General features: G+C 43.3%; 1 protein-coding gene and 1 pseudogene across 2 annotated transcripts; both read left to right on the top strand.

Moving 5' to 3' along the window:
- The first annotated feature begins 3,067 nt into the window (after window positions 1-3,067).
- LOC109767943 (protein SEMI-ROLLED LEAF 2) lies at window positions 3,068-10,598 on the top strand. 2 transcript variants are annotated; one of them, XM_045235078.2, is made up of 20 exons: window positions 3,211-3,380; window positions 3,509-4,083; window positions 4,207-4,281; window positions 4,481-4,596; window positions 4,670-4,784; window positions 4,873-5,001; window positions 5,770-5,817; window positions 6,127-6,266; window positions 6,348-6,544; window positions 6,664-6,956; window positions 7,048-7,197; window positions 7,286-7,663; window positions 7,765-7,914; window positions 8,577-8,652; window positions 8,853-8,980; window positions 9,090-9,290; window positions 9,385-9,522; window positions 9,621-9,752; window positions 9,856-10,047; window positions 10,167-10,598. In XM_045235078.2, the coding sequence occupies exons 2-20, from the start codon at window positions 3,949-3,951 to the stop codon at window positions 10,308-10,310; spliced, it is 2,937 nt and encodes a 978-aa protein (XP_045091013.1). In that variant the 5' UTR covers window positions 3,211-3,380; window positions 3,509-3,948; the 3' UTR covers window positions 10,311-10,598. The 2 variants fall into 2 exon arrangements, with proteins under 2 accessions (XP_020182266.1, XP_045091013.1); XM_020326677.4 differs by having other exon boundaries at window positions 3,068-4,083; window positions 7,286-7,567.
- A 3,927-nt stretch (window positions 10,599-14,525) lies between these two features.
- On the top strand, window positions 14,526-17,486 carry LOC109767946 (uncharacterized; annotated as a pseudogene).
- Window positions 17,487-23,133: the final 5,647 nt, after the last annotated feature.

Genomic DNA, 23,133 nt, shown 5'->3' with positions numbered 1-23,133 from the left:
CGGCGTTTACATGAAGCCTGGAGTAGTCATACACATCATGAATGCTCTCCACCATGCCCCGGGCTTCTTTCTTAAAGTCAACAAAAGTTGACCTATGCATGTGAGGAGAGAGCAAACGCTCGACATACACAATCAACTAGTTACAAGAATGACATGCATTGGATATTTTGGGGCACTATGAACGAGAGTCCTCTTCTGCTCATGAGCACATATGCACATGCTGTGAGTAGTAGATTAGAAAAAAAGGGTTAAACCATTTTAAAAAAGAATCTTTTTTAGGCATCGCACCACACCACACGAGAACCCGCTAAACCCTGTCAGCAACGGCGTCCCCTCTCACCCTTGAGGCCGCGTGGAATTGACCGAAGATGTCGAGATTTTCAGCCGGCCAATAATAGCAAACCTGCTATTTTTTTTCCTGATACAGACGTAAACACTCATATATGCGCATACGCTTACCCTTATGAACGCATACACACACATCCTATCCTTACCCTTGTGAACACCTCTCAAAACACTGACCCTGATGGGCTAGGAATAACACTGTCTACCTAATCATCGCAACCACAGGTTCGCCAAATCTTTCCCTAATATTAAAGAGAGGATTGTTTCTCCACTTTTTTTGGTCTAGCATGGTTTCGTACGTCAAGTCACAAAATTCGTACGTCGCTCCTGATTTTTTTTTAAAACCATCCACACGTCCTTCCTGAGTTTTTCCTTTTAGAAAAAAGTAAAGGAAAAAAGGGGACCCAGCCACTCGCCCTTACCACGTTTAGTGTTGAGAAGCAGCGCTACTCTATAAATGCACATAGGATATTCCTGATTTTTTTTGGAAAACCAGCCAAAATAGGAGGCCCGAGGGAGAATTGAACACGGAACCTTTAGTTTGCAGGCGAATGTGGTGACAAAATTAGCGCTGGGCCATAAATATGCACTGAACATTTTTTAGTATACGGTGAATATTTTTTTCAAATGTAATTTTTTAACTAGCAACAAAATTCCGAAATGTTTGAAAAAAGTGAATTTAAAAATACACAATGAAGTTTCTTTTTAGTATACAGTGCACATTTTACAAATACACACTGAACATTTTTAAATATACAGTGATTTGTTTAAATGAACACTGAACAAATTTCCCATACATGATGAACTTTTCTTATATATAGTGATGAGTTTTCAAATGTATGGTGAACTTTTTTTCTATACGGTGAACTTTTTTTATTTCGTGAATTTTTTTAAGAACATGAATACATTTTGGAATTACGAACTTCTATTGAAAAAAGATATGAACATTTTCTAAAAATTTGAAGAAATTTTGAAATTCTGAATGAAAGGTCCGAAAAAGTCGGCCATCTAAATGCCATTTTCAGCGAAGCAACAACGTTTTGATGCTCACAAGGGTCAAATAGAATCGGCGGCGTTTCGTACACCAAGTCACAATTTGTGTACGTCATTCCTTCTGCGAAGAAGTCTTGGTGAACACTCTTCTCTCATGGACCCGGGCCTACTGGAGTTCCATTTTTTTGGAAAATCAGCAAAAAATACGTGCATTAGTGGGATTCAAACTGGCTACATGAGATGCAAATCCCATCACATTAACCAACTACGCCAGCCGACTCTCATGGAATAAAATGAGCTATATCATATTTATACACTACAACAGATAACATTTTTTTCGTCCCAATCCCAAACAATTCACACTCACACTTGCACTTGCAATACTGCATCTTGTTTGTTTTTTTCTTCAAGTAATTGTTGACAAAATTCAGATTGCAACCTGAAAGTACTATGAGATCTAACTATAGCTTCACCAATCAACCATTACTAATGGATTCAAACAACATGTTGGCGCCACATATCAAATTAAGACAAGAGTACACACAAGTTGATAGTGTGCATATTCATTTACTGAACCTTGTGCAGTCTAAGTTCATATATATTTCAGCGACGCAGCCAGAACAGAGAATTAGACAACTACTGATTTGGTTGAGTTGGTAGAGCCAATCAGGGCAAGAAAGCGCGGTTTCCACACAACTAGCAAATGATAGATCTTGCTGTGGCAGTGGGCGCATGCAGCAAAGCGAACATGTCATGGGAGTGGGCGCATCCCCTAGAATCATCAATTGATATTAGTTGCTCGGAGTTGTAGGCGAGTTGGGCCTTGGCGGCGACCGGCTGGCATGCTACCGAGTTAGCGCTCAATGTGGTAGGGGATAAGTGTCCAACATTGTCGTTAGCCGCACATTATCATGTTCAATGTTCTGAGCTGGCCTCCTAAAGAACCCTACCACAGAGTGATTGATCATTTTTTACATTAGCGACCTAGACCGTAACCCAGTTCCTTGATCTGGACAACCTTCGTACAGGGCCACGGATGTTTGCTCCATAACGAAGCCCGAGGGTTGTGCAGGAGAAATTATATGGAGCATGTGCCCGAGGGACACAGAGGGCACCGCTCAACCCCACCTCAACATATTAGTATAAACATTCCCTTGCATTGGGGCAGTTTAATCCATTGGGCTGGTGCGATTCAATGACAGGTGTGTCATGTGATGGTCAAGCTCATCGCCTTGGGATTGATCACGTCTAGATGCATTATGATCAAATGGACACCGGGGTACCCGTCAGTGAGGGTGAAAATTAGGAAAAGCCATGATAGATGGATGCCGTGTTAAAATAGAGGACATGGATTTGCACGACGCGCGAGGTGGAGTCTTTGAGTCATGATTATTAGGCTAGATGTCTGTGATATTATTATTTTTCTCCCGTTGCAACGCACGAACATTTTTGCTAGTTTTTTTTAACGCAAAGATACATGGCACTGCCCTAGCCACGTCGGGGCCAACGCTACCATCAACCAAAAATACAAAAATCAAACCGGCGGGGGGCGGATTCGTAACTTCCGCTGACCAGGCAAAGCCCTGGCGGCAGCGCAGGCCCCGAACAGGCAGCCGGCGGCCTCCCTCCCTCGCGCAACGTGCCCACCTGTCAGATTCCAGAAAAGAGCAACGAGCAGCCACCTTCTTTTTCTTTTCTTTTGCCGAAAAGCCCCTCGAAGAATTCCCCCGTTCGCACGCACGGTAGAGAAACCGCAACGCGCTTGCCTCTCCTGAGCTGTGCCCGTGCCCGTGCCGCCGCTATGAATGTTCCGCCGCACCTCCAGCTGCCCGCATTTTACTAGTCCTCCTCCAACCCCCTCCCCCCAGCAGCGGCGAAGGCGACAAGGAGCCGACGAGGCGACCGTTGCCCCGTTGTCGCCTCCAGCTACCCCCACCCACCCGCCCGCCCGCACGCCACGCAGCCGCCGCCCGCCGGCCACCGGATTCGCCCTCTCTCCCTCTCCCTCTCCCTCTCTCGGGTGGTTGGATCCGTCGTCCGCGGTTCGTTGTTCTCCCTTGTGTTCCCCTCCTCTCCTCCGGGCTCGCTCCTTGCCTCATTTGGTCTGGCCGCGATCTGAGTTGCGTAGGGAGGACAGTGGTTCTGAGGAAAAAGAGTCGATCTTTGGCAGGGGCTGGATTCAGCCGGGCGTCGGCGGCTGTTCTTGGCGCCGTCGATCCGCGGCTCGGAGTTCGCCAGAGGGAAACGCCGCGTTCTTTGCCGGATTTGACCCGGGGAATTCGCTGCTTTTTTAATAGTCCCAGCACCGGCCTGGACTAGATTTGGTCAGAGGCGACTCTGACGCGAGGGGAATTCTTGCCGTTTCTTGATCTCAACCGAGTCTCCAGTTGGCTACGGGAACGTGAGGAAGGCGAGGGGGTCCTCTACTCTACTCTAGCCCTCCCTGCTACAACCAATTCGCTTCAGCCCAATTTGGTCGAAGTCCAAGAGAGTTCAGTTCTTGGAGTGGCCGTCGTGCCAAAGAGGGCAGGCAGCTGGAATTGCAGTTGTGCTGTCTCACCGCATTTGGATCAAAAAGTTTTGGGGGCCTTCTGAGAGAGGAGGAGCGGGATGGGGGTGATGTCGCGGCGGGTTCTGCCCGCGTGCAGCAGCCTCTGCTACTTCTGCCCCTCGCTGCGGGCGAGGTCACGGCAGCCCGTCAAGCGCTACAAGAAGATCATCTCGGAGATCTACCAGCTGCCGGCGGTATGTCCAATCCTGCCTGCTAGCATTCCAATTTTGGAATCATGGTAGTATAGTCCTGCATAATGGGTGTGTTGCATTCAAATGTGTGTGAGTTTCCTTATTGAACTTGGGATGCTGCCTTAGGATGGAGAACCGAATGACAGAAGGATCGGGAAACTCTGCGATTATGTCTCGAGAAATCCAACCCGCATACCAAAGGTAACACATTCGCATCCTCCCTGTTTCTCTTACTATATCGTGTGGCCTCTTAACAATTCTCACTGGATCACTACACATTGAAATGATGCTTAGCTAGTTGCCTGTTAAGGATTTAATAGCTAAGATTAGAAGATGGAACTGAATGAATGGACAGACTTCGTAAAAGCGGAATTAATTTTACTCTTATTTTCCTGAACAGATCACAGAGTATCTTGAGCAGAGATGCTATAAAGAACTGAGACATGATAATTTCACCCTGGCCAAAGTTGTTCCATGCATATATAGGAAACTTCTGCGTTCATGCAAGGAGCATACGTAAGTGCAAATGTTGTTTATTCATTGATGCATTTGTGACTAATCTTGGCTCACAGACTGGTTTCTTATTCAGACCATTGCTGGCCACAAGCACATTGTGTATTGTTCGCACTCTTCTAGATCAGAAATCAAGTGATGATTTGCAGATCCTGGGTTGTCTATTGCTTGTTGACTTTCTCGATGGACAGGTTATTAGCGTAGCACATACCAACTTAGATTTAATTTATTTTCTAGATACTTGCCATCTGCTTATTTTTAAATTGAATGTTTATATAGGTTGACAGCACACATATGTTCAGTTTAGAAGGCATGATACCAAAACTATGCAAAATTGCTCAAGAACTAAGGGAAGATGACAAAGGGATCCGCCTTCGATCTGCTGCGCTCCAAGCTCTTGCTTCAATGGTAAGACAATCTATTGCTTAATTGTTCTGATGAGAAAGGCAAGACTGTCGTATGTTTGCCAGTCATTTAAGGGCTTAAATTTTACAATTGTATTAAACCAGGAATAATCATGTCGAACAAATGAACTAATTACCATTTCCATCTATTATACAATTTCACATGCTTCATAAATATGAACTTTTGTACCTCGACTATATGTTTTCAAGGTTTTCAACAGATAACGAGACATTATTATATCAGTTTGTCTAATTCACATCTAGATGTTTTTTAAGGATGCCACATCTAAGCTCACACAAATATATAATGCAACAACAAGAAACAAAAAAAACTAGGACAAAAAAAATAGACCACAAACAGAGTGGACATTAGCTTAGATGTGACATAGTTATGTCACATCTAGATGTGTCCTAGACAAACCCTTATTATATAGGCTCTATATCCATCGTTCACTTTCGGTGGAACAAATACAATTTTTGTGCATCGTGCCATGCCATGTTCTGTCATAGTACTGTACTTTGTAACAAAATGTAAAGATAAAATAATAATTCATGGTTACGTTCTCTGCATTACCGGTTCTTGCCAGCAAGTACTGTCATAGGAGTAGGAGTGATTAAACCGGGAAAATTTATTTTATATCACAGTCTGACTGTTCGACCACTTGTAATCTTTACTTTCTCTGCATTACTGATTCTTCCCAGGAGTAGAAGTGATTAAGTGTAGAAAATATATTTTCTATTGCATTTTGACTGTTTGACCACCTGTAATCAGGTCGAATACATGGGTGACCACTCGCATATCTCAATGGAACTTGATGAAGTAAGTCCTTATTGCTTTTTATTTTATGCATGCTGGATACTTTCTTTGTTATTTTTATTTCCTGTATGGATTTCTTATGTAGTAGAAATAGGATCATCGGTTAGTGGAAAGAGATACAAGTATAATCAAAGTTCAGCGAATTCTGAAATAGCATGTCTACCATACTTAATACAGTAAAAGTACACTAATTTTAATTCAAAGTGAACCAGAAACAACCATTCATGAAGCAAAATGTTAGCATAGATGTTTCAGCTCAAATAGCATCTCAGACTGGCTATCTAATTTATTTCCATTCATTCTTGAACCCAGGTTGTCTCAGTGATAATAAGCTGTTATGAGGCTAATCAAACTCTCTCAATAAAAGAGGTCGTCAGATTTCAAGATGATGATGATTTGACAATGTTGGCAGTATCTGGGCAAAATAATGCCAAAGTGGCAGCTGATACAATGTGAGATCTTCTGTTCATTAACATTTTTAGATAGCAATGCGCCTTTTTTTTTATCTCTTTAATAATTTTATGTGTTAGCAGGTCTGCATCTGAGAATCCAGCACACTGGGCAAGGGTTTGCTTGCGTAACATGGCCAATATTGCAAAGGAGGCAACAACAGTGCGGCGTATTCTTGATCCTCTGTTTCGCCTTTTCGATAGCCACAATTACTGGTCTCCTGAAAATGGTGTTGCCCTTTCTGTTCTACAAGAAATGCAAACACTGATGGACAAATCAGGTGCAGTAATTTTCTCCCATGTAATTTCTTCGCTTGTTTTTCCCTTTCAGTGTTGCTTTTCAGTTGGAAGCATTGAGAGAGATTCAATACTCTGTTAAATCTTGTTTTTATAATTGCAGGGCAAAATGGCCATTTGCTGCTATCTTTTACTATAAAGCACATTGATCATAAAAGTGTTGCCAAGATGCCCGCCAAGCAAATCAGCATTGTAAAAGTTGCTTCTCATCTTGCAAAGCAGGCAAAGTCGCATGCATCAGTAACAATAGCGAGTGCAATTAGCGATTTAGTAAAACACTTGCGAAAATGTATGTACCGTGCTGTTGAAGCATCAAATGCTCAAGCTGATATTGACAAGTGGAACAGTGAACTTTATGTGGCCTTGGAGGAGTGTCTGGTGCAATTGACAGAGAAGGTTGTTGTAATCTTTCGGCACTTCATTACATAACTATTTTCCTGCTTTAGCGTATAAATCTGTAAGAAAAGTTTTTTGTTGTGCTGATTAGGTTGGGGATGTTGGTCCTATTCTTGACATGGTCAGTGTAATGCTCGAGAATCTCTCGTACACTGCCAACATTGCCAGGACAACAGTGTCATCTGTTTACCGCACAGCACAAATAGCAGCTTATGTGTACAAGTCATCATACAACCAGAAAGTAAGTTTTTGATATTTCCACTACTGTAGAGAAATGATTTAGAAGTAGGACATCAATATTAATTGGCATTTCTTTGTACATGTCTCAGGCATTTCCAGAAGCTTTGTATCACCAGCTTCTCTTAGCAATGATGCACCCAGACAATAAGACAAGGATTGGCTCACACCGTGTTTTATCCACCATCGTCGCGCCTTCATTGTTATGCCCATGGTCAGCCATAGGTTTTCCTGTCCCAATGAAAGTCAATGGGTCGCAGAGTGTGCTTTTGTTGGCATTATCAGCTTTCTCTTCTGAGACCATAATGGATGAACTGCAGTCTAAAAGTGGGATCAAGGAATCCTTGCAGGAAAACGAGAAACCAGAAGCTGTGGTAAGTGCTGAGAATGGATATGCACATACAGAACCAAATACAAGGCAGTCTTCAGGGAACCCATATTTCAACGATCGTCTTTCCACTTTTAAAGATGTATGAAGTCCAGCTAGTATTATTAGTATTTTGCTATTTTTTACCTTGGAGTTTTTGACCAACCAACTGATACATCTTATTTTCCTTACATCTGTGAGCAGAACTCAAAGTTAATGAAGTTGAACAATGGCCAACTTGTTCTTCTTCTTTCATCTATTTGGAGTCAAGCATCCCTGGAAGATAACTCACCTTCAAATTTTGAGACAATGGGCCATACTTACAATGTTGCTTTATTGTGTTCAAAAGCAAAAGTAAGTCGAGCTTTGTACAATATATTCTTGCTACCCACTATTCAAGAAGACCGTATCTCAAATAGAGGAGTTTGTTCCTACCCCCTTGTTGTCAGTTAGGGCTTTGAGATCCTCATTTGGAACCTCAGTAATATCAATTGTACAGTGCTGCTATGTCTAAAACAGGGTCAATGTGGTCTATATTAGTTCATTTCTAATGCATAACAATTAACATACATTCCAATGCATTAGTAGGTAAATATGGATAGTGTAGAGACATAAAATATGTGAATCTTCAAGATAGATAGTAGGGTTACAGCCCATCCTAGGCTACTTATGGTGAACTTGAAATGATATCAGATATATAAGGCTATTGCTTTGTTCTGAAACCGCTGGAATGATCACATCACACAGTTGGAATCCATTGAGTCAGTTTAACCAGTATTTTGCACACCATTTGAATTTGTTCTGAAAGCACTGGAATGATCGCAGTACACAGTTGGAATCCATCGAGTCATTTCAACCAGTATTTTGCACACCATTTGAATTTATCTACAAGATATAACTTTTGTATATTTTATTGATGTTGGAAGCATGAAACTTACTTTAAATTCTTAGAATATTGAACCAGAGATACCATCATGTTATGTACTGTTTAATTGACCAGTTAAATTTTATGACAGACCTCCAGTCATGTGGCACTAGTTCGATGTTTCCAGTTGGCCTTTTCTCTCAGGAGGTTGTCTCTGAACCAAGACAGTAAGTTGCTTCAACATTGCCTCTCAAACCAAAGAGTTGTTCCCTTTTTATTTGGCTATTAAAAACAAAAGATGATGTCCTCCATATTCGTATGCAACATTTTTATAACAGTATAGCAGTTGAATTCACGGCTTGATCTCAGTATAGTAGTTGAATTCATGGCTTGATCTCATATTTTTCTTTTTCCACTGTAAATGAAGATGTTGCACAGCCATCTCGGAGAAGGTGTTTGTATACAATGGCATCAGCAATGCTTATTTTTTCAGCAAAAGTTGCTGATATTCCTCAGATAACCCATCTTGTCAAAGCCGCAGTGCCAGAGGAAATGGTTTGTTGATATCCACCATGTGAATATTTCATTTGGATGGTCTACCCGCAATCACACATTGGCCCTATATAATTAGTATGAGCTATAATGTGCTTTGTTAATTTTGCAGGTTGATCCTCATCTTTGCCTGATTGATGACTGCAGACTCACTGTTACTTCTGCACAATCTTCGAATGGTGAAATGCTTTACGGTTCTGAGGAAGATGAAAGTGATGCACAAGTTTTTCTTTCAGCTGTAAATAAGGATGACACACAGTTAAAAGACATTGTGATATCCCACTTCAAGAGAAAATTTGAAAATTCACCAGAGGTGTGTAGATTTAGATTTACTTGACCGCTGTATTTCTGTGATTTAGCTAGCTGTACAGAATCAAGAACATAACTGATATTCTTACGGATTGCAGAAGTTTGATGGGATAGAAGAGCAGCTTCTTCAAGAGTTCTCCCTGGATGATTCATTTCCTCTTGGTGCTCCACTATTCATGGAGACGCCACACTCCTGTTCAATGTACGCTGAAAAGGACGATCACTGTTTTGATGAGGTCCGTACTGATCGTTTACAAATACTTGATTCTGAGTTATTATGATTAGGTAGTGCTGTTATTTCCTAACTTTTTGGCTACATGTCTTCTGACTTCAGGATGTTATTCCTTGTGAGATGGATGATGACGATGACATCGTCTTTGAACATAGTGGATCGCAGTCTGACAGGAAAACATCAGGATCTATGGCTTCATCCGATGTTCTAAACGTGAATCAACTGATGGAATCTGTACGTATCAATCTCTAAAACAATGGCACCTGAAAACCCCTCTGTTCTCTTATAAAATGGGCAGTCTTTCTCATAGGTTTGTACTTGAACTACTTGCTCTCAGGTTCATGAGACAGCAAGGCAAGTTGCTAACATTCCAGTCTCCACCAATCCTGTGTCATATGACCAAATGAAGAGTCAATGTGAATCCCTGGTAATGGAAAAGCAGCAGAAGATGTCTGTTCTCATGAGCTTCAAGCACTCGAGGACTGATTCGCGTAGCTCAATTGGGGAAAACGGACCAGAAACAAATGAGGCATGTGTGCTCCTATCAGATGTTCTTAACCTTAAGCTCTCCTAAATCCCGGCATCTTGTCAGTTTCTTACGATGTTGAAATTTCCGAAATCCTGACTGACAATTGTTGCATTTTGCAGTCATCTGCTCAATCTGAACCAGAGTCACATTTGACAAGAAAGGACTACATGCGGCGCAACGATTCAACATCCAGCGATGACCGCTCCTTCAGGTTGCCGCCTGCAAGCCCGTACGACAAGTTCTTGAAGGCAGCTGGACGGTAGATCCGTGCAATGGTGTGGAACCTGACAAACTGGTTTCCAAATCTGTATACAGAACTGTTTGCAAATTACATGTCTTTTAAGTTGATTCTTTCTGCTGTTTTTTTGTTCTCTTTCTGGGTTTTCTATTCTTTGAGTGTACAAATTTTCGACAAGGTGTACAAATTTCTGTTACCGTTGTAGGGTCCCGGAATAAATGGAAAGTGTAGTGTCTGAGTGTATGTACTTTTCCGAGGGCCAGAAAAGAAAATGACCGCATTGTTGTCATATATTTATTGATGTTTTTTTAAATCTGTGCTTGTCTGAGTTTTACATTTCTCATTGGTACCTGATTAATCTGCATCACTATGATTAGTTACCTACTATCTGGCTAGAAATACTATCCACGAGAGGAGGGGGGTAGCAGTTGGAAAAGAAAACTTGCAAAATGGAAAATTTACAGAGCAAACTTTTGAACATATCAATGAGCGGTCGCAATCAAGGGTGCAAGGATGGTGTGAGAGGAAGATGTTATGTGCTGCAAAAGAAGTTCTCTTAAAGTCTGTGGTCCAAGCTTTACCGGCCTTCTCTATGAGTTGTTTCAAACTCACAAAAGGTTTGTGCAAGAAATTGACGACGAACATGTCAAGATATTGGTGGGCTGGATCACTTGATAAGAAGGGAATGCATTGGCAGTTTTGGGATAAGATGTGCATTGAAAAGTCAAAAGGGGAACTCGGATTCCGGGATTTCGAAACCTTCAATGACGCGATGCTAGCCAAACAAGCATGGAGAATACTTGATAATCCGAACAGCTTGTGTGCCCATGTCCTTAAGGGAAGATATTTCCCAAATGAGGATTTTCTTACTGCGGGGTGCCCCAAAAGTGCATCTAGAACATGGAAGGCTATCATTGTAGGGAGGGAGATGCTCAAAAAGGGCCTTGTTCGACGAGTGGGAGATGGAACAACGACTGAGTTTGGCATGACCATTGGATAAACGGCACCACGTCCATGACTCCAATGGGAGCACTCAAGCCGAGCTCTATACAGCTAGTGGCAGATTTAATTGATCCAGTGTCAAATCAATGGGACGTGGAGACCATCCGGAGTGTGTTTTTCCCCCGGATGCAGACACAATTTTGGCCATGCCAAGAGCGAGGGTAGGGGCCCCAGATATATGGGCATGGGCTTGGGAGAAGTCCGGCATTTTCACAGTTCGTTCAGCTTACCGGCAGACGATGCAAACCAAGCTACAACTGACGACGATGGAGGGTTCATCTACTGGAGATGAAGGTATATGGCGTGCACTATGGAAGCTCAATGTGCTTCCTAAGATTCGGGTATTCTGGTGGCGAGTGCTCAAAGGCTTCCTACCAAACTATAGCGAGCTCCGGCGACGACATATAAAGCAGCTACTGAACTGCCCTATGTGTGGTAATGATAATGAAACTTTCTCTGATTGATTGCGACCATGCTTTGCGATTCTGGGAGGTGGCCGAGCATTTCTTTGATATAAATATCCCGAGGCTTAATCCACGGACATGGTCTCGCGATCTGCTAGATCATAGGCTGTTCAAACAGGATGAGGCTGCTATCATGATTACGGTGATGTGGGTGGTGTGGCACTCGAGGAATAGCTATACACATGGAGAGCAGGAGTATCAGCCGTCTCACTCCATGATCACCATCGAAGAGATTGTGCGAGCTCTTGAGATTCCAGCTAACATCAAAACCCAGACTATGGCCCTCCAAGGTGGCAGCCACCGGACGAAGGGTGGGTGAATATTAATACAGATGGAGCTACACACTTGGTTCGTGGACGAGGAGGAGCGGGTTTTGTTACTCGTGATCACCATGGATCCTTCCAGAGAGCGGGAGGCCCAAGGTTCGAGGGGGTTACTGATCCGTTGACTCTCGAACTGCTTGCCTGCAGAGATGCGCTTGCCATGGCGCAGGATATGGGTCTTCAGCAAGTCGAGGTTGAAACAGACTGACAGGAAATCATACGGCTCTGCGAGGCTCCGCAGAAATCATCATGTTTTCATCTTATAAGAGAAGTGAGAGTGATGAGTACCTTTTTTCAGGGATTCGAGCTACGGTTCGCCAGCCGTCTTTCTAATACGGTGGCTCACCGTGTAGCTAGGCAATCTTTACAACTTTCTGTATCTATGCTTATGTATGAGACAATTCCTGGATGGCTGACTGATCTTGTGCAGTCAGACATGCTAGCGCCAAATGAATAAAGAGCCAAAGGGCGTTTTAGCTTAAAAAAACTTGTAAAATGAAACTACCATATGCCTTATATTGAGTCCAGTAACTGAAGAAGTATAAAAACAACTCTAGCAGATTCGGCAAAAGCACCCGCACTCCGTAATTACCGCCATATGGAGGCTTGGGTCTGAAAACTACTATAGCTTAACTTTCTGCAGGGAGCTCCATATTTATCTCTAGCATATTGAACATGGTTGGTTTGCTACCAATATTTGGCTACGTGGTAAAGTTCGCAAGTTCTTATATTTTGTGTATAGCGGGACTAACAAGCGTGCGGAACCACCACCACATCAGAATCATTTTCAATTGGGAAATGATATTCCACATTGTTCTAATACGCAAAGATTAAGAATTCAAAAATAGCAAGAAATAAGTAATAGAGACATTCCAAAAGAATATTGCTGGAAATACGGGGATTCAAGTTTTTTAAAATCCAAGGTAATTCACAAGCGCTTGATTTGAAGCTATGTGGTTTTGTGCATTTTGGAGGTGCTAAGAAGTGCTACAATCGCCGTGTCAAAAGAAATATTTGTAAGCTCACACAATAACAGCAAAAAAAGAAATATTGTTTACATCTCACGGAGCCCTAATCGATCGAATTCCTCCCATCGAAAAAGCTTTTTTACCGGTGGTGGGAGGTACCGGTGGAGCATCCACCGTGAAACATTGCTTTGAGATTGATCTGGCTGGAGACCCCACCATGCTTTATTTTTGTCTTTTATAGCAATACAAATCTTATACAAACATATATACTTCATTGGACGGGGGCCACAGCAGCACCTTTTGTTAGATGTCAGGGTGAGAGCAAACAGGTGCACCACGGCTGCATGCACACACTAAATACATGCACTTTGTTTTCCATGTGATATTTTAAAAGGTTGATAATTTTTGAACTAAATATCCAGTTTTGAAACTTTTTATATTTTTGAATTCAGGGCGACAAGACCTTCAAAACAAGATCAATCTTGGATACACTTTGGCTAGTTCGAATTTAATCGTTTCACTCATCTCAGAAAATGCATTTCAGTCTGTTTCACATTTCACTAGTTTCAGAAAACCTTTCAGTCAGTTTCACATTTCACTAGATTTGAAAAACACGTTACACCCATTTACAAAAGATAGATTTCACTCATTTTAGAAATCACATTTCACTATATTTAACGTATTTCACACTGAAATATGTGTCATGTGTATGGAAAACAAATTTCACTCATCTAAAGAAATAATTTCACACGGTTGAGAAAACATACTTCATTCAGTTGAGAAACATATTTCAAAATTGAGTTCACTCAATGAAAAAAACTAGTTTCAATTATTTCAAAAAACCTATTTTACTAGTTTCAGAAAACCTTTCAGTCAGTTTCACATTTCACTAGATTCAGACAACACATTACTCCTGTTTACAAAAGTTAGATTTCACTCATTTAAGAAATCATATTTCACTATATTTAACGTATTTCACACCGAAATATGTGTCATGTATATGGAAAACAAATCTCACTCATCAAAAGAAAATAATTTCACACGGTTGAGAAAACATACTCCACTCAGTTGAGAAAACACATTTCAAAATTGATTTCACTCAATGAAAAAAACTAATTTCAATTATTTCATAAAACATATCTCGCTTGTTTCAGAAACCTGATTTCAGTCATTTGAAATGTTGAAATTAAAACATGTTTGAAATGCATCCAAATTTGGTCTTATTCTAAAGCTCTTGGCTTCAGGAATTCAAATATATAAAACATTTCAAAAATAACAGTATGGTTTAAAAGATAGAAATGATTGAAAATACTAAAGGGAAAATAAAAGGAAAGGATTTGTACCATGGCACCACATGCAACGTCAGGATAGTCTCTCTCTCACCTGGCATGGGTCTCATCGATGTGACATTAATTTGACTTAAAACAAAAATACAAGAAGTTATTTACATCAATACTTTGCTATACACATGCATATGGTCTCACTCCTTTACATATGGCAGCAAGGCATTGGGGAGAGAATCACCGGTAGCTCCCAGCACCGGTAAAAGACACTTTGCGTTCCTCCCATCCCCATCCAGCAATGAGCAATGGCCGCGGCGGCGCAGGAGCAGTGGTACATCCTGTACGCCGTTCCGGACGTGGAGAAAGATGTGCTCGCGCCCCAGAAATTCCCCAACGCGGACTTCACCTTCAACAAGGCTCCGCTGCCGTCCCACCTCTCCGTCGCTTGCGCCGTCGCCAGCCCCACCGGACCCGTCGAATACCCCTACATCGCGGCCGCCGACCGCAGCGGCTTCCTTCTGCTCTGCGGCCAGACCGCGGTCGGGCTCACCCTCTACATCTGCGACCCGTGCTTCCGCAGGACGCTGGGCGTCTTCCCCCACGACGGCGTCATCGGCTGCCGCCACTGCGTCGGCCTCATCCGCCACCGCACCGGCAAGCGCCTCATGGTGGCCGAGCTCAACCCGTGCTTCTTCGAACCGGAAACCTGCTGCACGCTCTTCTGCACGGTGGACCTGTACTCGTGGGTCGAGAAGGAGCCCGACTGCTCCAACATCTCGGACAGGCAGCGGTGGCGCGGCGACGGCGTCCTCACCCACGGCGGGCTCCTCTGGTGGTTCGACTTCTCTTTCTGCATCCTCGCCTGCGACCCTTTCGACGAGAAGCCGGTGCTTCGCCAGATCAAGTTCCCGCGTGTCCTTCACCCGCTGCACTTCGCGCCGTCCACTATCAACGGCGACCCACACCGCTGCTTGAAGGTGAGCGAGGGCCGCCTGCGGTACGTGCAGATCCATGGCTCCGCCGCCGACAAACACAAACTGGTGGTCAGCATGTGGACGCTGTCCTCCAACGATCCGTCGGAGGCGAAATGGGAGCCGACGCACGAGGTGCCCTTGGCGAAGATCTGGAGCCAGGAGAGCTTACAGAAGGACTCCTCTGCGGCCGGGGGTGGTGCCCACGGTGGCGCTCGTCGACCCGATGAAGGCACACGAGGTCTACTTCTTCCTGGACGCGCACATCTTCTCCGTCGACCTGCAGAACGGGAGCGTGGTGCAGTGGGACAAGTTCGAAGGTTTGGGGATGCCGGACCTCTCCTCCCGCCTGGTCCATGCTTGGCAGTTTCCGCCGGAGCTCGCCGAGTATCGCCCCTTGCCTGGTACCATCTCGTGCGCACTCTGTCAAGTGTTTGCAAGTTTGCGTGTAAACATATAAATTGCCTGGTACCAGCATTTTGGCAAGCAACACAGTTTTCTCGAATACACATGAGCGTGCGTATTATATATTATACTCCCTCGGTTCCTAAATATTTATCTTTCTAGAGATTTTCAACAAGTGACTACATACGAAGCAAAATGAGTGAATCTACACTTTAAAATATGTCTATATACATCCGTATGTGGTAGTCCATTTGAAATCTCTAAAAAGATAAATATTTAGGAACGGAGGGAGTAGAAGGGATGGGGGAAAGAAACCCCTCCACATTGGTTAGTACAGGTTACAAGGTACATGTGGACCAATTTCACCGTAGCAACGATACAAATAAAGCTAAATCCTCTCGTTCGCCCACCTATGCAAGCAACATAGTTTTTTAACTGCACACAATGTCCCAGATCCCACATGTATGTATACTTCACATACAATCATAAAAAATATTGATCTCTATCCTGCAATTACAAAACTGTTTAAATCCTTTACACTTATCCTGATTCATGAATGAAACCAAGAGGAGTATCTCTCTTTCTATTCAACCAATACATGCAGAGTGAAGCAATACATACATCACAATGTGGAAACGGAAGTTCAGTCTAGAACACAATTTGGAACATCATTTACTGACATTCTCTTATTTATGAGATTGTTGTCCAGCTTCATATAGCACCATCTTATTTATGAGACCCTTGTCCGCCTTCATTAAATCTTTGTCATTTTACCTTGATATGGCTCGTAGATGATGTTATTGTACGGTCCTTCGGAAAATAGTGCATATCAGGATTCTATGGTGCCCAACTTCCATGCTGAGAATATGATAGTTCAACTACATTTCATTAGTTAATGTTTACTTCTCACCAAATTTATATTGCCTACAGTTTGCTCCAAAGTCCTATCTAAATGATTATCAGATCGCCGGGATTTTAAATTTCACAATCACTAATTATATATTTGCTTAATTTGAAGGAACCGACGAGTATGATGCCACGGGGGTTCATTTCATGAATCAATACAACTCGGTGGAGGATTTCCATGATCAAATGATCGCTGAGACGAACAGGTGAACTTGTTCTTCACCCATGTTATCCATCGTTGTTGCGGTACATTTTGCCTTACTCTAGAAGCATTAACTTGTTGCATTATAAGAGTCTTTCTTGTTTCAGAACCTAATGGATGTGATCTCGTTTCAATTGATTCAGGTGGTGTCCATAATTGCATGACATGGGTATGTAGGAGATCTAATCTCCGGTTGTTTTATTCCAATGTCTTGGGGTGGGGAATGTTTATTAATTTATTGAATTCATTGGGCTAAAGGAAGTTCATAACAAAAATGATTGTCATCCAAATCATGGAGCATTATTTCTATGTGTAGAGAAGGAGCTCGAAGAAGACGGAGCATTATGCTGTCGTGTGGGTCTGGAGAAACTTGAAGAAGACGAAGATGATTCTGAGATGAGTGAGGATCTTGAAGGGGATGGAGATGACTCCGAGATGAGCGAGGACCTTGAGGAAGACGGAAATGACTCCGAGACGAGTGAGGAGGATCTCAAAGAGGACAAAGATAACTAGAACTGAGATGACTTAGACGTAGAGGTGATTTAGAAGTGTGCTAATATGTTACCCATGACTGCTTTGCGTTGCAGCCCAGTTACCCCATCCACCCCGTATTGACTTCTTCGCTTTCACAAATGCTTTTACTGTGTTGCTCAGTCTAGTAATTCGATGTTCTAGTAGCACCATCGGCTCACTACATGATGAAACATGTTTTATGCAATGTTGGTGACTCTAGGATCGGCTTGGCTATTTTAATATTACCCCCGTCCCAAATTAGTTGTCTTACATTACGTCCGTGTCTAAACAAGTCTAAAACAACTAATTTGAGATGGAGGGAGAATGTAGTAGTGCGCATCGTCCGTAGCTCCAAAACATATTTATTTCTTCGAGTGAAGATTTTGGAAATCTCTTGCAGTGCAGTCGAGTTCCTCAATGACAGAGACAAAGTTCTTTAGGATTTCACCAGTGCGACTCTCCTACACGGAGGAATCTGAGAGTTCAAATATTCCGACCGTTGCTGAGCTAGTGCCAACTGTTGAGTGGATCCTTATCCTGACAACGGTCTTGTCCGAAGGGCATGACGGTCAAATCATGTCAGGTTGTCGCTATAAATACCCCCCCAACCATTTGTTGTTTGGTTGCTCTGAGTGGTTGACTGAAGTGTCATCTAGAGCAACCCACCCTCCGAGAACTTGAGAGAATCCTAAGTGAGGAAAAACCCAAATATTCAAAGCCAAAAGTGATTGAACATCACTGAAGAGATTGTCTTGTGTGATCCAATGCTTGTTACCTTTGGGGAGTGTGATCCTTCCAGACGGTTAGGTGTCATGTTCTGAGCACCCAAGAAAAATTTGTGGAGTGCCATAGAACGAGTTTGTGAAGGTTTCGGAAGTCTACCTTACGAGTGACTGTGCGAGGTCTAAGTGACCTTAACTCAAGGGGAATAAGGTGAAGACTTAGTGTCTTCCGAGTTAAATCTCGAGCCTCCCTAACAGGACATACAGTTGACACATCAACTGAAACTGGTCAAACAAATCTATTGTCTTCACCGAGTCAACCTGGTCCAAATTCCTCAACCCTTTAGTATCTGTATTTTTGTGTTGAAGAATTTGTGTCTCTCATTCCGATGATTTTTATTTCTTCAGTTCATCATGCCTAAGTTTAATTGCATGTATGTTTTTTATGTTCTTCACCTGTCACTATCTTGTATGCCTGTTGAGTTTCACTCTGACGACTTCGTCTTTATCCTGAACTACATACATGGTGTAGCTTTTCATTCCGTCTTACATTTTGTCACCCTGATATTCGTCAAAAACCCATCCATTTGACGAATTTGTATGAATTTCCATCGGCACTTCGCTTATATCGACTATATGCAAGTGAAATTCTTGTAATAGCAAGACCCATTGAATCAAACAAGGCTTTGTGTCTTTCTTAGTTAGAAAACTTTTCAAGGCCCGATAAGTGATGATTTCTATATACATCCACTTTTAGTAAGTCGGTAATATAAGGTCTAAACTTTTCACAAGCAAACACGATAGCATAAAATTCTCTTTCTGTAGTTATTTTGAGAGCCAACGCAACCAAAAGCCTGAACTACATGGACACAAGGGGCAACAACATTATTTGAATAAATTACGAAAGCTAGGACTTGAACTCAAGACCTTAGGCTCCGATACCATATTAACCTTCATGCACTAGCCAACACAACCCGAAGTCAAACTATTGGAAAGGGCCAGGCAATCCACATATACACTTCAACAACTATGACTAGCATCGTGAATAACATTTAACTTCTTATCCTTCTTACCCTACGTGGCCCTCTCCCAAGCTTCCATCCCATAGGCTTGTGCAAGGGATGTCCAACCAGGGCAACCGAGATAGGTTCGGTGTGCCTTGCCTTGTTGGTGACGAGACAAGTGAAGTTCACGGCCGTTGACATCTTCATGAGGGTGACCTGAAACCTGATGTTCAATGTTGAACTTTTTGTTTTGTAGGAAGTCATGCCTTGTGCCGCAAGTGATGACCTGAGCAAAATTAAAAGAAAACAACAATTAAACATTTTTGACCGCAACTATGAAACTCATTCACAACATGTTGAATTAAAATATACCATCCTAGTTAGGAAGTCGTCTGAAAGATCTATGAAGAACCTCTTGTCCTTCTGGCATCTGACTTGGCCACAGTTGGCACATAGGTGATCCATTTTATGCATTCATGTTGACAAAAAATTAAACAGACATCGATCAGGATAAAAAAAGACGAACCAAAGATGCTAGAGAAACATGAACAAAACACATTTTCAATCAAACATGAAGAAAACTCGTAAGCTAGGTTCATTGCATAATTAGGTGTCAAGCTAGCGGTAGCCACAACACTGGGTCCCACACGCTAGTGGCGTGTGAAAATGCAGACACACCACCAGTAATAGGTTATTGGTGCGATGTGATATGCTGGATTCAAAGTGGCGCGCCAGTAATTAAGAATGTGTATAAGTATTTCTGCACTAGTGAGAGGTGATGACTTGTAGTGTGATCTTCCAAAACATGACTGTGGGGGATGAGGTTGACGGTATATCTAATGTTTGATTTTAAGAAGCCTGGAGTACATTCCACCTCTCAGAATAAGATGCAGAGCATGTTGCACATTTACTAGAGATACATTGGCAACTTCGGGATCGAAGTGCATGTACAACTACTCAATGATCTCCAGGAGCATTTTTTGATACATCATGGCAACCTTTAAATATGTGATGTCGTTTGAGTTTTATGTCTGAACGATGTACTCGGGATAATATTTATGTTTTAATAATGTATTTTTAAAATTAAAGTATTTTTTATGTACAATCTACATCTTTCTACTATGCAACGAGTTTGGTTAAAGAAATGAAAAATGCAAAAAAAGGGGCCTGACATATGGGGACCGGATAAATGGAGGGCGCCGTTGGAGAAGAGGCTAAATGGGGCTTGGCCCCATGTTGTCCACGGACATGTCCATAGACATATGGGGGCTCAAATTAGACACTTGTCCTTGGAGATGCTGTTATGCAAGGCCACACAAGTTCAGTTGCCACTTAATTACCAGTCCAAAGCAGAAAAAAGAGAGGAGAAAAGCCACAAACACAGCTGCACTGTCACTCTGCTATTGAGTGCAGTTAAGGAATTGCTCACTGATGTACATGTTCTTCACAAGTGTTAGATTTCTTTTTCAGTAAAACACTCAAACTTTCAGTGCTGACTGCTTTAGTGTCAGTGTAGCATGGACTGAAGACAAACGAAATAATAATTTGAACGACATCATCAAACTGTCTCTAAATTAAGCAAGTGGCCAACTAATGTATATTACAGTACTTACCACTTTACTTAGTTACAAGGGGGAATCACACTCGCACTAACAATGAAACTGCCAGACTAACTGAACCTGCATACACCTACACTACACATACATATGGCACCTGTATGCTCAGGCTAAATAATCAAGCCTGAATTCTTCACTTGTTGGACGGATCAATCCTGCTCTGTTCATCGCTCTGCTCCGAGATGGATGGACCCCTGGCTTCACTTGAGCACGTCCTGGGGATCGATGAATGGGTCGTTGAACTCCACCGTCCGAACCACCCGCTCCAGCTCCCGTCGGGCCTCGGCCCTCCGCCGCTCGATCTCGCGCCGGTGGATGGCCTCAGGCTGAGCCTCAGCATCGGCAGCAGCAGCAGGACGAGCCTTGGCGGGACGGGTCTTCTCGAGGAGCTCGCCCACGCTGCAGGCCGCCGGCTTCGGCGGCGAGGCGCTGCCCGGGTTCTTGGCAAGCCGGGCCTTCTGGAGGAGCTCGCGCATGCTGCAGGCCGGAGGCTTCGGTGGCGCCGTGATCTCGGGAGGACGAGTCGGCGAGGCGCTGCTCTGGTTCTTGGCCACGCGGGAGGCCTGGACGCCGCGGGGCAGCGAGCTCCGCGGATCCTCGTCGCCCACGGGGCAGGGACGCGGGCTCTTCTTCGTCCTGGCATCGGGCTCGACCTCGCCGGAAACACCGGGCACGCGCTTCGCCGGCGGATACCCGCTGTCGAACGACCCTGGCCGCTTCGGTTTCTTGGCGGCGGTGGCGGCGGGGTTGGCGACGCAGGCGGGGTTGATGCGGATGGTGGAGGACGCGCAGGCTCGGGGGAGCGCTGCAGCGGGTCCGCGCGAGGCCAGGGAGTGGGGGAAGACGGTGGCGCCCATGGCCGGAGCAGATCGGGGCGACACCACTGAAACCGATCGGGAGCAAGAAGGAAGCGCGGGCGGGGAAAGAGGGAAGAGTCGCGGGGGGCGGCAAGAAGACGCGCGAGCGGATTCATTTCAGCCTCGAAATCCAAATGACCGCGCCAGGGATTTTTATTTTTTAGGGAGGAATTGGGGTATTTGGGTTTGCAAATTGCAATGTTTAGTAGTACTTCCTCCGTTTGGAATTACTTGTCTCGAAAATGGATATATCTAGAACTAAAATACGTCTAGATACATCCACTTCTACGACAAGTAATTCCGAACGGAGGGAGTACTAGTGATGGGCTCAGCTGGCGGTGAGACGGGCCTTGGCTTGGTAAGGTCTGCGATTTTATCTGTACACAACGTGTGTAAATTCCCCGTCTATTATGGATGAAGTGCAATATGCCAATATCCATCTATGATAAAAATTCATTTTTGTGAAATAACAAATAATATAGGAGAGTAGGGATAACTGAGTATGGATAACTAAAGTTTGAGGAAAATACAATACCTACCTTCTCTCAAAGTTTAGGCTATGGGATCTAGTTACCACTTACCAAACCCTTTATGCCTTTTTTTACAAGAAATGTCTCCAAAGCAAAAGTGTCCTTCTGCACCTGAGCTCATACGCACCCTCATGAATAGTAAAAAATCAAAAAAATCTGACTTTTTTTGGAAGCAAAGATTGACGAATTCAGAACATGATGCAAAATTTCATGAAGAAACAACATTCCAAAAATGCTTCCAAAAAAATTGACGCTAAAAAAATTCTGTTTCTCGGAGCATCATTTTTGTTTTTTCATGGAAGCATTTTTGGAATGTAGTTTCTTCATGAAATTATGCACGCATGTTCAGAATTCATCAATGTTTGTTTTCTAAAAATTTCAGTTCTTTACTCCTTTTTTATTTTACTGTTCACGTGGGTGCATATGAGCTCGGTGCAGAAACTTCATGTCCCTTGTATTCCTGTTTGTGGGAGGGTTGTCTAAATTTTCATGGTAGGACAATTATAGAGTGGTGGCGATAATGAAATAATCCCCCGGTTTTCCCGCAAAGAAGAAGAAGAAATAATCCTCCACTTGGATCATCTAGTGAGTTAGTTTGTTAGTTACATGCATGTGATACTTAACCACTAGAGAAATGTTAGAGCACCTCTAGCAGAGTCCCCACATTGGCACGCTCCATGAAGCGCTCCATATGGATATGGAGGCTGCAACACCAAAAGACAACTTCATATATTTTTCTTACATGCGGGGTCTGACTGTCATTGGATACAAGGTTCTTTCCAAATAATCTCAAATTCGCAACACTGTTCAATTTGACTTGATCTCTAATCGAACGAAAAATTATTTGCATTGTGACTTACATTGATGGAACATAGAATACTTAGTTAAACAAGTAGGCTAATTAATTAGCTAATATGCGGCACCAGGAGATTGATTCGCTGGTGGGGCCTAGTTCCGACCATGGCCATGACCACCACCTCCATGGCGATCACCACCCCGGCCAAGACCGCAGCGACGAGGGCGGGGTCAAGAGGGAATGCGGGCCTCGATGCCCGCAAAAACCGCTTCGACAACCATGATCC

The sequence above is a fragment of the Aegilops tauschii genome, chromosome 3 (genome assembly GCF_002575655.3).
Source record: "Aegilops tauschii subsp. strangulata cultivar AL8/78 chromosome 3, Aet v6.0, whole genome shotgun sequence".
Classification (NCBI taxonomy): domain Eukaryota; kingdom Viridiplantae; phylum Streptophyta; class Magnoliopsida; order Poales; family Poaceae; genus Aegilops; species Aegilops tauschii.
This window is presented reverse-complemented; position numbering and strand designations above follow the sequence as displayed.